This window comes from Achroia grisella, unplaced genomic scaffold (genome assembly GCF_030625045.1).
Source record: "Achroia grisella isolate CSIRO2021 unplaced genomic scaffold, CSIRO_AGI_Agris_v1 utg780, whole genome shotgun sequence".
In the NCBI taxonomy this organism is placed as follows: Eukaryota; Metazoa; Arthropoda; class Insecta; order Lepidoptera; family Pyralidae; genus Achroia; species Achroia grisella.
Window position 1 is genome coordinate 1,884,446 of NW_026713020.1, and position 15,895 is coordinate 1,900,340.

The 15,895-nt window shown below is 31.0% G+C and overlaps 4 protein-coding genes across 4 annotated transcripts; 1 reads left to right on the forward strand and 3 right to left on the reverse strand.

The window, feature by feature from the left end:
• Positions 1–1,047: 1,047 nt before the first annotated feature.
• LOC131851007 (8-oxo-dGDP phosphatase NUDT18) lies at positions 1,048–3,394 on the reverse strand. Its single transcript, XM_059201431.1, has one exon. The coding sequence runs from the start codon at positions 3,231–3,233 to the stop codon at positions 2,235–2,237; it is 999 nt and encodes a 332-aa protein (XP_059057414.1). The 5' UTR covers positions 3,234–3,394; the 3' UTR covers positions 1,048–2,234.
• Positions 3,395–3,803: 409 nt separating this feature from the next.
• On the forward strand, positions 3,804–5,065 carry LOC131850872 (c-Myc-binding protein). Its single transcript, XM_059201252.1, has 2 exons — positions 3,804–4,084; positions 4,205–5,065. Exons 1-2 carry the CDS (start codon positions 4,070–4,072, stop codon positions 4,451–4,453), a joined length of 264 nt encoding a protein of 87 aa, XP_059057235.1. The 5' UTR covers positions 3,804–4,069; the 3' UTR covers positions 4,454–5,065.
• A 68-nt stretch (positions 5,066–5,133) lies between these two features.
• On the reverse strand, positions 5,134–7,904 carry LOC131850871 (ATP synthase subunit O, mitochondrial). Its single transcript, XM_059201250.1, has 4 exons — positions 7,785–7,904; positions 7,449–7,703; positions 5,659–5,850; positions 5,134–5,361 (listed from the first exon to the last, which is right to left on the reverse strand). The coding sequence occupies exons 1-4, from the start codon at positions 7,809–7,811 to the stop codon at positions 5,206–5,208; spliced, it is 630 nt and encodes a 209-aa protein (XP_059057233.1). The 5' UTR covers positions 7,812–7,904; the 3' UTR covers positions 5,134–5,205.
• A 3,082-nt stretch (positions 7,905–10,986) lies between these two features.
• On the reverse strand, positions 10,987–15,388 carry LOC131850870 (T-complex protein 1 subunit theta). The gene is made up of 6 exons (XM_059201249.1): positions 15,217–15,388; positions 14,091–14,648; positions 13,490–13,864; positions 12,203–12,429; positions 11,888–12,083; positions 10,987–11,567 (listed from the first exon to the last, which is right to left on the reverse strand). Exons 1-6 carry the CDS (start codon positions 15,274–15,276, stop codon positions 11,346–11,348), a joined length of 1,638 nt encoding a protein of 545 aa, XP_059057232.1. The 5' UTR covers positions 15,277–15,388; the 3' UTR covers positions 10,987–11,345.
• Between the last annotated feature and the right edge of the window lie 507 nt (positions 15,389–15,895).

The following is a 15,895-nucleotide window of genomic DNA, read 5'->3' on the forward strand; positions in this document are numbered from 1 at the left end:
GCCATCTACGGGTATTTGCAAACCATCCAGTAACTTAATAAAAATACATATATACCTACAATGTTACATTTCATCCAAACTGGTCCAAACATTAAAAAGTAGACACATGATAACTGTCTGCTGACCACGCTAAGAAACTGTAAAAAATTAGAAGATACAAGGAAGACGTCGTTTTTATTTACATTATGTATATGTAATACTAGCTGACCCGCGCATCTTCGTCTGTCTACCCAAGAATTAAACTAAGGGAGCTGTATCGTATCGTATTGAAGAACATATTAAAGTAAAGGACAATAACAAATACAAGTCTGCCATATATTATCATACACATAATACACTCAGCCCATTTAGATAGATAAAAATTTTATTCACGTTAAAGGCACACACACACAAGGCCACAGAACACCAATATCCGTTAAGGCACTGTAATAATACCTAAGAACAAAAATAAAAACAGATATACAATTACATTAGTCAAGTCAAACAAAATAGAATACACAACAAATATACAGACAAAATAAAATGCAATACAGTTAACAAACGAAAAATGGTATGAGTAACGTAGTGTGTGTACATTTCACAGATGGAATTTCATAAATATTATCTACTATCTATGTACGTCTGTTACACCGTTAGTTATGGTGAAAGAAGCATTTGTTTTGTTTATAAATATCAAAATTCCCATAGGGTTACAAGTGGTTCAGCATATGGAATCCAGGTTTAGAAATTCTTAAATAAAAAATACAGAGCTAGATTTAGCTCCACGAGGTTTCCCTTGGAAACCATTTTGATTTTACCACATACATATGGTTTTACCGGCTAACTGACCTGACATTAAGTTCAATCTATGATCATCCACTAGTATATATATTTAGTTAGTACAGCTGGATCCCATTTAAGATTGGACTTTGTCTATGCTTATTAACTCATACTTCATCATTACATAGTACACATAGGGACAGACATCGACAGCGACTTTATTTTAAGTTGCTGTCGGTGTCTGTCCCTATGTGTGCTTAAATCTTTAAAACTAGTTCCTACCTATCTTTAAACTACTACTAGTAACTGGTTCCTTTTAATAGATAGACTGATTCTAGAGGAAGGTACATGTATAATACATGTGCACCCATGTGCAGCCGGGGCGAGTAGCTAATAAGAAATAAAAAACTCATTATTTGTTAGAAGTATATAATATACAAATACGTTAATATGTAATTTAAAAAAATTAAATCTTCCATCTTACCATTGAAATGTAAAAGAATTATATACTATTTATGTTTATACCTAATACATTGGTTACAATTTAAAGCATTTAAAATTTTATGTACTGGAATGCAATATTATTTATGGATATCATGGTAAAATATATAATAATAATAGACCATGACAATTAATAAACCTGACAAAATTTATATTATGTAAAATGTTCAAACTATTATATTATTTAAAAATTACACTTTGACTTCATTTTGCTCTTGATTATCATGTGAATTAACAGATACTATCTGAATAATATTAGTGAGATTTTCATTATATCTACAATATTGTTTCATTTTTGAAACTTACAATTTATTAAGTATATTCAAACCTCAACCAAATAATATATATTTACTTAATCCTATTTATATAATTCCTATACCAAATAGAAAAATATTTGAGCTATACATTCATTGTCATTATTTATAACATATTTCCATAGCTATATAAAAAAATAACATTGCTTATAACTTTAAATTTAATAACTTTATAGATAAACAAAAAATATGGTATAAAAGATTCATTCCAAGTCAGCCTTTCACATAAACAATATTGATGAAATTATAAAACAGCAACTCAAAATTTTACATCACAAGTGAAATTGGCAATTAATATTCTTAAATAATTTTCATGAATCAATATTCAAACAATAATATTACATTTAGTGCTAACATCATTATATTACTTTCATTAAAGCTTTTTACGTAAACATAACAAGAAATTGGCATAATATTCATTTTAATGAACTGACAATATTTTTATATGCTCCATTCAATAAATATGATTTAAACATTTAATACAGAAAGTAAAAATCAGACATTCTCAGTAGTGTAGTACTTAATAATAAATATATTTGTTTATAAAAATAATACAAAATTACTTAATACATAAATCAAAGTCAGCATATTAAATACAAAAAGTAATAATATTGAGTATTTGAAATTTTATAACAATAAAAAAGATACAGCATTTCCATTTTATCGTATTACATGTAATTCAACAGTGGAATTTTTTGAGTTAATAATGTTTAGTAATTTTCTTTCACTGTCTTGAGATATTTCATGCCAAGCACATTTCCCAATTAAAGGCACTTCCTCAAGAGGTGGTCGGAATGCTACAAGCAAAGTGAGACAACAACCATCATATATTGGATTTGCTTCTACATTTAGAAGTCCTAGGGGGCGATGTTGTCCTACATCTGCCCCAAACATCTCAACCATAAATCTTCGCAGTGTAGAATGTACACTTTTAGCTGGATTTATTTCACACATGGGATAGTGTAATGATGTCTTTTCACTAAGCAATACATGTAACTTGTTTGTACTCCTCTTTTTTATTACAATAATCAATCTCAACAGATCTTTCACATGAGGTACAGATGCAGGAAGGATATCACTGTGCCATAAACCACTTGATTTGTTCTGTTTGTATAACTGTGCTTTTTCAATAAGATGTAATATGTCATTTGACCTTAGAGATATTTCTTGGAGATTTGATATCCATTTTGCTTGAAGGGACTCTTTGTCTGCATTAGCTGGAGTTTTTAATTCACCACCAGTAACTTCTCCTGTTAGAACAAATCTGTACCACGTACCACCAGCTGTCTCAACTACTAACAATGTTTTAGGGTCACATTCTAAACCAGTTTCCTCTAACACTTCCCTTATGGCAGCTTGTACTATGGTCTCATTTTTTTCCATGCGGCCTGCTGGTAGGTACCACTTACCTGCACAACTTTCCTTGGCTTCTTGCATCATTAGCACCTCATTATGTTCATTTAAAATGACACAAGCTACAACATAGGTGACATTACTTCCGAGTATTGGTTTGAAATTGGAAGGTGTAGTAGGTGTTATACCTTGAGATTCAGCTACAGAATTTTGATCAGCTATGGTGAAGTCGCAAAAATCGTTCTCTTCTCCTTCTAATCCTAAACCATCAAGCAATAGAGAAATATTTATATCTTGATGTGACATAGTTAATTGCTATCTATTATATAAGATTATAGATTCCAAATAACAAGAATAAAATAATTAGTTGGAATTTCTAGAGACAAAACCATTTCTAAATTAAATTTGTATTATTGAAATAAACATCACACTGCGTGTCGAGTGGTCCACATGTCACTGTCAATCACTGTCAATTTACAGATAAAAAAGATTTAATGTAAAAATAGATGCGGAATCATTTGTAAGAAAAGAGATTGCTCTTTTTTAATAAATGATTCCTCATCTATTTTTATGTAGATTTTTATTTTCGTCTAATTAGAATGATATAAAATTTGACGTCTATATATATATATATATATATAATCAAACAATTTATAGGTTACGAGGAAACACCGATTGTTGTCAAACGATATTTATAGTATTTTAAAACATAGAAACATGTCATACTGATATTTTTCTAATTAGATTATCGATAATTTTATCAATATAATCATTAAATATGTATGTAAAAAAAATACCTTTTAGAATAGTAACTTTTTCTAATGATTGTCAATCTGAATTTTTTTTCTGTCATTCAGTGTCAGAATTAATTGTTTCGGTCTAATTCTGATTAGTACAATTTTGTTACTATAAATCAAGTATAGTATATATATATATTATCTATGCTATAAAGCAATTTAGGTTTCTAGTCCTATTTCGTTAATTTGCTGTCACAAACTATATAGTGATACTATTTGCTGTTACCATAGTAGTTTAGAAAAAAGTTAAAAAATAATTTGTTAGTCGTCCAAACGTTATTTTTATAATTACTGCCAAAAAAAATATTCTAACTTCAATAAATAATACTATATAATATAGAAGACATGTCTTCATATAAGGTATTTATGAATATAGCATAGCTATATCTATTTTAAACATTTATTACTGTTTTATGAGAATTTTATTTTAAGAAGTTAAAGATAATATATGATATTTGTACAACTATTAATAATTCTCAGCCAATAGATTCCAAAAGAGAAGAATTCCGTCGATACTTGGAGCGAGCAGGTGTTATGGATGCATTGACCAAAGTACTGGTTAGTCTTTATGAAGAACCAGATAAACCAGAAGATGCTTTGGAGTATGTACGCAAGCATTTAGGTACAGATGGAGGAGACGATGAACTTGAGGCAGCAAGAGCTCGTATAGCAGAATTAGAAGCAGAGAATGCCCTTCTCAAAGGTGATGCAGCCCCAACAGAGGGATAAATTTATGTAATTAATACTATATGTTCAATTAATGATCTCATTATTCTGTAATGTTCTTAAATAGAAAATATTCTTGTTGATTTTAAAAAATATAAGTGTTGTTATTGTTGTTTAAATTTAAGGATGTTTGTCCCTATTGGTGTGCAATGCAGGGATTGTAGGTGTATTAATATTATTGTCTATTAAACAAACAACTATTCCATTTAGAAATAAATGTGTCATAATAGGCAAGTTAATGCTATTTGATTGATATTAGAACCTTTTTTTTGATACTAGTTACATCATTATTTTTATTATGGTATCATTTAATAAACTCAGGGAGGTCAACTTAACATGGTATCTGTATTGTTAGCAAATTACTATTCCCCATTTTGAATAAACTAAAAGAGCATATCAAAAAAGTTAAAGGTAATGATAAACAAGTCTGCCATAGCTATAGCCATGAACAGACTATTCCAGATCACAGTATTACATTATTCTAGAATCAACTTGTGTTTCAATTCTTTTGTTTTCTTGTGTTTCATCAAAATGTTTGTCTCTTTACTATAAAAAATATATATGTACTGGGATACAAGTAATAAGTAGTCTTGACTGAGTATGTCATTTGTAAGAATAAAAAATAAAAAAAAAGGGCCTGTGCAGGTTCTACTAAAATAAACAGCAGAAATTAAACAAACATCTGTGAATTAAATTATTCTGTGTAATTATTTATTTTGACTAAATATTTGATGGATAAGAGATAAATAGAATATTTAAACTGTGGCACTGATAAGTTCCGTGTATTTCTTCACTTTGCTGGCAACACTCATGTCTACATACTTGTCACCAATTGAAACAACCAAACCTCCGATCAAAGAGGGGTCCACTGTAGCTGTCAATTGTAGTGTCTCATTGCCTTTCAGGAATTTCTGAAACAAAAAACAATATTGATGTAACACCTATTGTACACACCTATTATATATATACATAAATAGCCATGATAGTTTAAAAAAAATCAGAATCTTGTCTACCACCTGCAATAAACAACTTGACAACAGGAAAGATGTACATATTTAAAAATTACGTTCAATAGAATATTTTTAATATATTATTGATTTTTTCTATATTTTATACACACATACATATTTTGTAACTAAGTACTTAATGCTTTCAATAAATAAGAAGGATCCATATGAATATTAATTAGTTAAAAATATTAAATTTACCTTGAGAGCAGCTTCCAAGTTCTGTCGTTGAGCTTGATCTAAAGGTTTGGCAGTGATTACCTCACAAGTAACTTCCCCACGGTGTGCAGCCATCATAATCTTGAAAGCATTTATAACAGACTCCAATTTGTCCAAGCGTCCATTCTCAGCAAGTAGACTAAGCAGATTGCTTGTTGTGGGTGATAAATTGGTCTGAATACAAAATCTTTAGTTACAAATAAAAAAATAATAAAATATGTACCATGACAAGTGCTTAATTACTACACATTAACTAGGGTCGAATAGCCGGTTTGCCTATCACTACCTGACCTGTTCATACACAATTTTATGAAATATTCTGATATAAATAAAATAAGCAATAGGTAAGGTGTAAAAAACGGAAAGAGTTTATTTTGTATGAAAATGCATGCCCATTCTATCTTTGTCCTCTGTGGTGGGAATTTCATAAACAGAACATGTTCATTATCAATCTGTGAACTGTTGAACTTGACTCTTGACTCGGAGGATTGCAGTTGATTTTTAAGGTTAAAAATTAGTGAATAGAGTAATTTTCAGTCATAAATATAATGTTTTTCTTATAGTTTATGCATTGACGTGGATTTGCTGTGTTAATGCATAGTTATATTTCCATCTTCCAACTGTATGGTACAATTAAGGACAAAATCTTACACAGAAATGTATTCATTTTATACTCTGCATTCTAATTAGTTGGTATTGTTTTTTCTATAATTAGACTATATCTGTAGAATATCATGAAAATAGCACAGATAACTCTCAGATTCAAATCAATTTCCATAATCTACAGACACCACCACCAAAGGATTTAAAAATAAATAGCCCTAAATTGTAAAGTTTCATCTTAAATGGACTATTTTACGAAACAAAGCAGCTATGTTACAGTTATTAATACTCAATTGTTATTAATAAACACATTACTATTTCTTTCTTATGACCATATGTTCATAGCAAAAAGAATCTTTTTCCAATTTACAACTACATTTTTAGCTAGTTTCATCACAAACTGGCTAAAAATGTGGTTATAAATTGGAGTAGTGATCTGGAACTGAAAAAACTCCATATTTTGATAATTTGTCCATATTGTAATAATTAAAGTTAGATAAAAATACACAAAAAGTGAGTCTGAAATTTCTATAGACCATTTAAGATATTTATTCTTTTATAATGTAGGCCAGCTATTAAAATAACTAGCTCTGAACTGACCATTTAATCCTATGTATATTAAATGTACTTTAAAAATAAAATATGTGTGTAATAATAGAAATATGGTAGTTCCATTCTATGTGTTTTGTGTCATTCTATCCACCTATATGTATAGAATATTATTCATTCCTTTTTTTTTATTTTTTAATTAAAATTATTTAAAAATGGAATCAATCAATTTAAAACAGAAATACTTCTAACAGTAATAAATTTTGTCAACAGCTCCATTTTTGAATAGGATATTAGAAACAGGAGCAAATTAATTAAGCAATTTAAATTTTTTTAACTGTTTTAAGTTCAAATTTTATTTCTTTAATTTCCAAAAGCTAAAACAGATAACTGATTTTTAATTGACATTACTCCATTAACAAAATAAGGTTACACAAAATGTTAAATAAAAACTTGACCTTACAATGAATACAAAATTAATTACATATGAAATGTATAATTCTTAACTAATTTATAAAATCTATTGGTTGGATTAAACAATGTCTGTGAAAACTAATATAGTGTAATATATTACTAGGTAAATAACTATTAACATGTTTAAAATATTATGATAAAGGTACCTTAGTAGCCACCGCTTTTAACGCATCAGATTTCAGATTCCTCTTCAGGGTCGGATTGATAATGAACTCCTTAAGTTTTGGATCGCTTTTAATGTTTTGTTGAAACTGAGATAGTTCCTTTTCAACAGCGTCTAATGTTTTACTTTTTGAAGCTGCCGAATAAAGAGCAGATGCATATCTGCCTTCTAATCCAAAAACTTGTACGGGAGCTTTGACAAGTTGAGCTGCTGAAGCAGAAGTGCTCAGCGAACGGACCTGGAATTATGTTACGTAATCTCTAAGCAAAACTTGTTTTGCACATGTACAAAATCAAATCATATTCATAATTTCACTTACCAATATATTTGTTTTAAAGATAGACATGACAAATTAAGATGAGTTCTTTACAGAATTAATTTAAACAGGAGTTCCTTAAAGAGAAGGTATATTCGCTACAACTTGACCATGGGCATAGATAATAATAATACTAGGGATGTCAAAAATAATCGATCATAGGAATAATCGAATATAATCCAATAACTAAAAAAAAAAAAATCTCTTTGTGGTTGTTTAAAATAACAATTATATTTAAACCTTTTAGTAAACAGATAACTAATAATAAGTTATGTTAGAGATAATAAAATATATTTAAAAACTAGAGCCATATTTGTGGATTGTGTACTTTTGTTTGTATGTTTTTTTGTAGTATTATCTATTTTTATTTTCTTTTCGTATACAGTTGCCTGTATTTGTAGATTAGAACATTCTGGCTGGGTTAAATTTAACTACAGTTATTCATATTTTAATATATTACGAATGTGGTACAGCTGAAATACTAAGTCATAATTTGTAAATCGCGGCAACTTTCAAGAGTGAAACGAAACGTTACTGAAACTGTCACCCACGCCCACAGCGCACATGGTATCTTCTTCTTCGTTTCAACGGCAACCAAATACATATATTTAAATATATTTTCCCAAGAACGCCGCGACATTCCTTGCGCACTCCGTCGCATCCCTTAGGTCCCCCTTTGTGCAGGATGCTGGGCACAAAAGACAAGCCAGCTGGTGTACCATAGCTCCGCAGTCACAGCGGCCCATCTGGGTTCGTAGCCTGTTGAGCGATTTCCAAATTGCCATTGCAGGTCGCTACCTGGGGCGTACAAGATACTTTGTTTCCCTCTATGGAAAGTCATTAAAGTAATAACAACTTAATAAAGCTTTCTACATCACAGCGCCATGTAATAAATGCGGGTTGAAGAAAATGAGTTATCCATTAAAATAAATTTCTTAAACAGAAATTGAAGTTCTCTTTAATTTTTTTGTGTTTTGTTACAATTTTAATTATTCAAAACAGCATATAAATTAGCTTCTAACAAATTTTAAAGTGAGTGCAAATCACTGATGTCTTTTTTAAATGTTCGTGCTACTTGTTGACGTATCCACATCGCTACAGTGGGCTAAGTAATTTTTTTCTTTAAGATGTAGTTTTATGAAAATTATATCTTTATTTATTTGAGAGGGTGCTGTTGACCAACCACCCTCGAAACCACAGCTGACATTCACTAGATCTCATAATAAAAACACTGTTTTAGAAGTTTTCGACAGAGAGGACAGTAATTAACGAAATTACCCTCTGTATCGAAGATTAGTAAGAAAAATATAATTAATTATAGTAAAATATATTATACATATAGGTTTTCTTTCAATTATTATATGACAAAAATGTTTTCAAATTAATCGATTGGTATGCTTAATAAAATAACGATGAATAAATAATCGACTTTAAAAAAGGATGGACATCCCTGTAATACACTTTTCATGTGTAAAAAAACATTGTTATAGCCATTTTACGGATGTTTTCAATTTATTTTTTAATCAATGTATTGGTTTTTATTTTTGGAATACGAAACAAATTTTTTACCTATATATTCTATAAATGCCTTAGTAATTTACAATACTATAATTACTATTTTTTGTTATTTGGAAATAATGTCCATAAACTATGTTCCATTTATATAATACGGATATATATAAAATCCTCGTGCCGAACCCTGTAAGGGTTCGTGTTTACTTCTACAGTAGATCCGAGAATAGGTTTATAACAAATTTTTATAACCTTAAGTGTTAAGAGTGGCTCACCCCAAAATTTTGGCTTAAATTTTCACCCTTCAACTACCAACCCCTATTTTTTAATAGTAATATTTATTTATAGGGCAAAATTACGTTTAACGGGAAAATTAGTAGGTGCTGTTATAAATTTTGAACTGTAGTACTGATAAGAATTATCATTAACAGATATTATCGCTAATTAATAGTCTGGTAGCCGAATAGTTTACCCAAGGCTTCCAAAAACTATATATTCAATATTCTTTGCTTAATAATGCCTCCGATCAAAGAGGGATCGAAATTAAGATGGCCTGAGCCGAGGTTCGAAACTCTATTGGTGCCGTCAGACCGTTAAGTCGTATCAGTCAGGCGGTAGTTGGCTTTCAGCCGCTCCATAAGTCCTTCCGCGGGGGGGGGGAAGGGGATTGTTAGTAATGTGGATTGATAACCCCATTGCTAGCGATGTACCATGTCAGGTCGACCTCCACGCGGTTCCCCCTGGTAACCATCGTGTTAAATTCCTGGTGAATTTGTCACGATGGGCTAACTGACCTGACATCATGCTCGTCATATCATCCTCCACTGGTGCCCCGCCAGCGTAAACCGTTAGCGCAGGCGGGTGCACCATTCCATTATCATCCACAAAAAAAAAAAGTCATTCCGCGGGTATCTGGTGCCATCTGCACTTGCACCCTATCATCCGGTGAAGCTATATAGGACATCTGCAGCCAACAGCATTAGAGTAATCCGAAACAAAGAGAAACTGATAATGTCCTCACTCGATCGATAACAGAAAGGATTCTTTATGGATGGTAATGGAACGACATACCCGCTTGCGCTAAAGGTTTACGCTAGCGGGTCACCAGCGGAGGATGATACAATGCGCATGAAGTCAGAGCAGTTTGCCAATCTCGGCAAAAGGGAATTTGCCACGACGGTTTCTAGGGGAACCACGTGGAGGTTAACCCGACATAGCTAGCAATAGGATTGCAAGTCCATATTACTAATAATCTCCTTCCACTCTGTTTAGAAGTATTATAGCACTCGACATTGTACCCTGTAATACTCATTTGCTGGGTATATTTTAAATCCAACATAGCAGAGGGCAGGCGTGAACCTAAGGTCATCAATCGGATTAATTTTGTTTGTTAATGGCGTTTTCATCACCGGAGAGAAACTGATGTGATATTTATTAGCGATAACCAGATTCACTGTGACGATCTGAGTTCAATATTGGGGTAATCAACCACTGGAGCATAACTCTTAAAAACTATACTTGTGATTGTACATGTATTACATTGATTGAAAAAGCCCTAAAAGAAAACAGTGACAGTCATTTTGCGACATTAATACAGATTAAAGAGAAGAGATAAGAATTTAGATTCAAACTTCTTATAAGTAAAAAGCTCTGCAACAACATATATCAGCTATACAATAAATAATAACAATTCATTAGTAATATATAAAATTGGTTGTAATCTGGGCTCAACATACTGTTAATAACACATTATTACAACTTACTGTATAAATTAAAAATATGAACAGCAATAGCAATTGTAATTAACGTTTATTAGTTTTAATAATGACCATATGCAACTGCGATAGTCTTTTTAGAATTTGTTACAATTTTATATCTTATTTTAATAAGTAAAGTTTTAAAAGAAAAGTAGCAAGTGCTCAAAATACTGTTACATAAATTAAATAATTATTATTAACTGAAACAGCTTCTTTTGCTATATAATTAGATAATTCGAGAATTAAACAAAATTATGCTGTATATGTATAAACATACTAGCTTTATCTAAACTAATTATGATTCGTCATCACTACCCATGGGCTGCTTGGGCTTGGGACCACCTGCTCTCTTTGCCATGATGATTTGATCCACTTTAAGGATAGTTGTGGCTGCACCGACTGCATACTTTAAACCCCAGTTTTTGAGAACATATAAGTCAAAAATGCCTTTTTCTTTAGCATCACAAATACCATTGTTTTCAGATTCTATATCAAAACCAGCAAACTTGTTACTTTCCTGAAAGGGCAAGTTTATTTACTAATTTTTATTTTATGTAATTGAAATAGCAAATAAGCTGACGACCCACCTAATGGGAAGCGGTTATCATGATGGTAGCATATGATGATTGTGAAATCACTCATATGATGCCATTACAGAAGCATTGCATATTGCATATAGCAAGACATTACATTAAATTTCGACATGTGCGGATTTGATAAATTTGTATTAGTTACTGCTTTCATTCAGGCAAGCAATGAGCTTGTTTGCCATTCTTATTTCATAAAAAAAATTATCTAGAGATATTATTCAAGTAAATTAATATATTTTTTTCTTACTGTATGTGCTTTGTATATATTGTTTACAACTTCAGTTGCATTAGCTCCTGAGTTGTCTGCCAATGCCCGTGGTATACTTTCTAAAGCAACAGCAAACTTTCGAACAGCATACTGTTCGAGGCCAGGAAGTGTGTCAGCATACTTTAGCAACTGTTGAGCTAATTCAATTTCAGTGGCGCCAGCGCCGGCTACAAATCTAAAAAAAAAAATTATTACTAAAACATATCCATAATTCATGTTATTACATATTGTTTTCGTTTTTCATTGTTTTATAAAATATATTGTTCATAGAACTCAAGCCACTAGAACACGCACCGCCCATCTCTTGCTATGCCTTTGAAAGTATTAACCCCATCATCAATAGCCCTTTCAATGTCATCCATATAGTTATCAGTAGATCCTCTGATTACGATTGTCGATATGCGAGACTCCGAACTTTCCATACGGAAAACTACTACACGAGTATCTCCAAGTTCTTCAATTGCCACAACATCACAATAGCCCTGCTCTTCAGCTGTTGGAGTTGTAAGTCGAGGTAGGACCTGAAAGTTAGTTGTTTTGTTATTATTGTAATCTATACATATAAATAAAATTGAAGTGTCTGTTTGTAATATTAAAATAACCGTTTTTTACTACATGCATATGAATATATATGGTACATATACCAAAATAACATTTTTGTCTGTCTGGCTGTCGGCCTGTTTGTTCCGGCTCAAAAATCTGAAATGGCTGGACCTACTTTGACGCGACTTTTTTGGCAGGTGGTTAATGTAATAAGGAGTAACTTAGGATGCTTTTATTTTCGTGCGTGGAATTTAACTTTATTTTTCTAAAATAAATGTAGCCTAAGATACTCCTTACAAAATCAGGTACTTGCCAAAAAATGTACCGTCAAAATGGAGCCATTTCAGATTTTGAGCCGGAACAAACAGGCCGACAGCCAGACAGACAAAAATGTTATTTTGGTATATGTACCATATATATTCATATTCATGTAGTAAAAACGTTTATTTTAATATTATAAACAGACACTCCAATTTTATTTATATGTATAGATAATATTCAAAATTTAAGACACGCAAATTAAATATTCTAATATGTTGAGAAATCTATAAATTATTACAATAACATATGTTTATAAGTTATATATAAATAATAAAATAACATAGAAGGGAGGTAGAAATTTTAACCAAAGGAAGTAAACACAAGTGTGTATTTAAAAAGTGATCCAATAAATCTTGTGAGACATGTTTTTCATGAAAAGAGCTGAATGATGTTGGTGAATATAAGACAGTACTCAGTCTGTGTTATTGACAAACAAATATTGATTAATGATTTATGAGAAAATTATATAATTTATTCTATTTCCGTACCAACTTTGTTAACCACCATTAGAATATCTGTGTCTCATTCTATATTATGGCAAATACCAAGACTAGTAGTCTTAGTTGAAAAAAGAAATAAAAAGAAAAAATGAAAGGAAATTGATGCTGTGTTATTTGTCTCTGTCTTGTATATCTGGGTAGTTACTATTTCATATTAGCAGTAGCCAAGAGCTTTACAAGTAAAAATATTTACTTACAACCAAAACATATTACTTACAGTAGCATTCACAGTCTTAGCAAGACGCCTGAGTTCGAATTTAGAGGTAAGACGAACAGCCATTACATTATATTTATTCAGGAAATGCAATGCCATATCACCAAACTTAGCACCTGCAACTATGACTTTAACTCCAGCATCAGCAATATCTTTGATCTGCTTTTCAAGAAGTGACTCTTCACCTCTACTGAAGTTAAGAAGTTCATCTGCTGTTTTTATCAGCACTGTCCCTTTAGTTTCTGTTTGATTAATGTCTACAGGACATGAATATATAGCCACTTTAGCTTTAGTGGCAGATGAAATGTCACCTTCTACTTCACGTTTAAACACCATTCCAGTCAGTACTTCAGATTGGTAAAGTCCAGCACCAAGTATCTGTTAATATATATAAAACAATAATGTACATATAATGATCAGCATTATATATTTTTATAATTAAAATATTTTTTTCTTTCATAATTCAGACTTACTTTGTCTACTAACTCATCCTGTTTAACTAACAATTACGAGGTTAAGAATAACAATAAGTAATAATTGTATAACTAACTATAAACTTTTGTATTTGAACTAGATTTATTGAATAATAGAGAATTTTTCTTACCTTACAAACTCTGACATTGTCAACATTAAATGTAGTCTTTTCAGGGAGAATGGCAATACAGGCTTTGGCAACAAGTTCAGCTATGAAGTCCTCACATCCATACTGCTTGGACATAATTGAGGGTTTAATACCTTTGACTACAGCTGAAATATTTTTGTAGTCTTTAATTTCTTCAGTTTGTAATCCGGGCAGTATTTCGAGAGACTTTGCAAGGGCTAATTCATATCCTTCAGCTATTTCACTTGTAGTTACACCTAAACGCAATAGTTCCTCGGCAGCTTCTAAAAGTGCTCCAGATAATACAATTACAAAATTGGTCCCATCACCAACTTCAGCATCTTGCATTTGACTGGCCAGAACCATTAATTTTGCAGCAGGGTGTTCAACATCCAGTTCCCTAATTATTGTGCCTGCATCACTGGTCACAAACTGTTTATCAATATGGTTAATAATCATTTTGTTCATGCCATTAGGTCCATATGCCGAACGAACACTTTGTGCGAACTGTTTGCATGCATTTATATTTCTATAAACAGCTTCCTCTAAACCAGAAAACATCTGCAAATTGAATAATGTCAATTAGAACTATGCTATAATAATTGAATTGCAATTAGAAATATTGATTTAATTAATTTTATGAAATCAAACTAAAAATCTTAATTAGTCTGATATGTTAAATCTACTCTACTCACTGATCTGTAATAGTTAATAATTATTTGGCAATTCTTTTGTGGACTCCCGCGATACAGGTTCGCATAGTGCGGGGTCCAATGTATAATCAAATTTGTTATATATGTACGTTTGAAAATGAATAAATAAATGAAAAGGATATCAACTATAAAAAGTATACTGCAGGTTGTTTTAAATTGTTTAAAACTCTTAGTTATTAAATAGTATTAAACCAGAGCAAAGTGTATATTTATACCTAACAGGTTATAAAACAAATTAATCATGTAAATAAAAGAAACACTATATAAATTTGTTTTAAATCGGTAATTTGTATAACAATTATATATTTTTAAAACAAATCATTAATCGTGAATTAATACAATAGGATTTTTTTAAGAAAATTGAAATCATATTGCACATGACAATAGGCGGAAACAAAAGTAATTCACAAACTTACTCGAGCACCATCTTTCAGCATCTGGGGTACTCCTGGAGCTTTAGGAACGTGTAGAGCCATTTTTGTAAATAAAAGAACAACTAATTCTGTATTAAAAGCAGTTAATTATAATATGCTATTAATCTTGTGACTAACACAGAAGAGCACACCGCAAAATAATCAAATAGACAATATCAGTGTTGCCAACAAAAATTAAGAAAGACCACTAATAGAAGGTCCAGGACCTCCTATTCTGACTACATAATATTAATGAAATTACTGGATAGACGTCCAAATTGCTTGTTATTTATTTTAATTCCCTATGTTTTGATTTTACATTACATTTGTTTTCTTCTTCTAGAACGGGCGATTTATATTGCCATTAATAATTTTCTAGTTTCTTTTTATAAAGCTGGGAAAACGACACACATAAAGTAGTAATTTAGGTATAGGATTACAGGATCAGTAGAAATAGAAGAGAAGGCTGGGAATGATGTCTATATAAATAAAAAAAAAAAACTGAACTCTCTATTTTCAAATAAATAATTATATAGTTCCCGCAACCTCCTACATAAATCATTATTAGCATATTTTGCCTCACAAAATGAACGTCAAATAAACTACAGTGAAAATCTAGCAACATCGTGGCCCAAAAAAAGCTGTAGCTGTAATTATAGTTTTGGCATTTTTTAAGAATCAT

What these genes read in the sequence shown, in the direction of transcription:
- LOC131850871 (XM_059201250.1), bottom strand. Translation starts at nt 7,811, where the DNA reads ATGTCTATCTTTAAAACAAATATATTG. An exon ending in TCTTTAAAACAAATATATTG is followed by an intron (nt 7,704 to 7,784) that starts GTAAGTGAAATT and finishes ACATAATTCCAG; the next exon opens with GTCCGTTCGCTGAGCACTTC. An exon ending in ACTTGGAAGCTGCTCTCAAG is followed by an intron (nt 5,362 to 5,658) that starts GTAAATTTAATA and finishes TTTTTGTTTCAG; the next exon opens with AAATTCCTGAAAGGCAATGA.
- LOC131851007 (XM_059201431.1), bottom strand. Translation starts at nt 3,233, where the DNA reads ATGTCACATCAAGATATAAATATTTCTCTATTGCTTGATGGTTTAGGA.
- LOC131850870 (XM_059201249.1), bottom strand. Translation starts at nt 15,276, where the DNA reads ATGGCTCTACACGTTCCTAAAGCTCCAGGAGTACCCCAGATGCTGAAA. An exon ending in TGCTGAAAGATGGTGCTCGA is followed by an intron (nt 14,649 to 15,216) that starts GTAAGTTTGTGA and finishes TTCAATTTGCAG; the next exon opens with ATGTTTTCTGGTTTAGAGGA. An exon ending in ACAATGTCAGAGTTTGTAAG is followed by an intron (nt 13,865 to 14,090) that starts GTAAGAAAAATT and finishes ATATATTAACAG; the next exon opens with ATACTTGGTGCTGGACTTTA.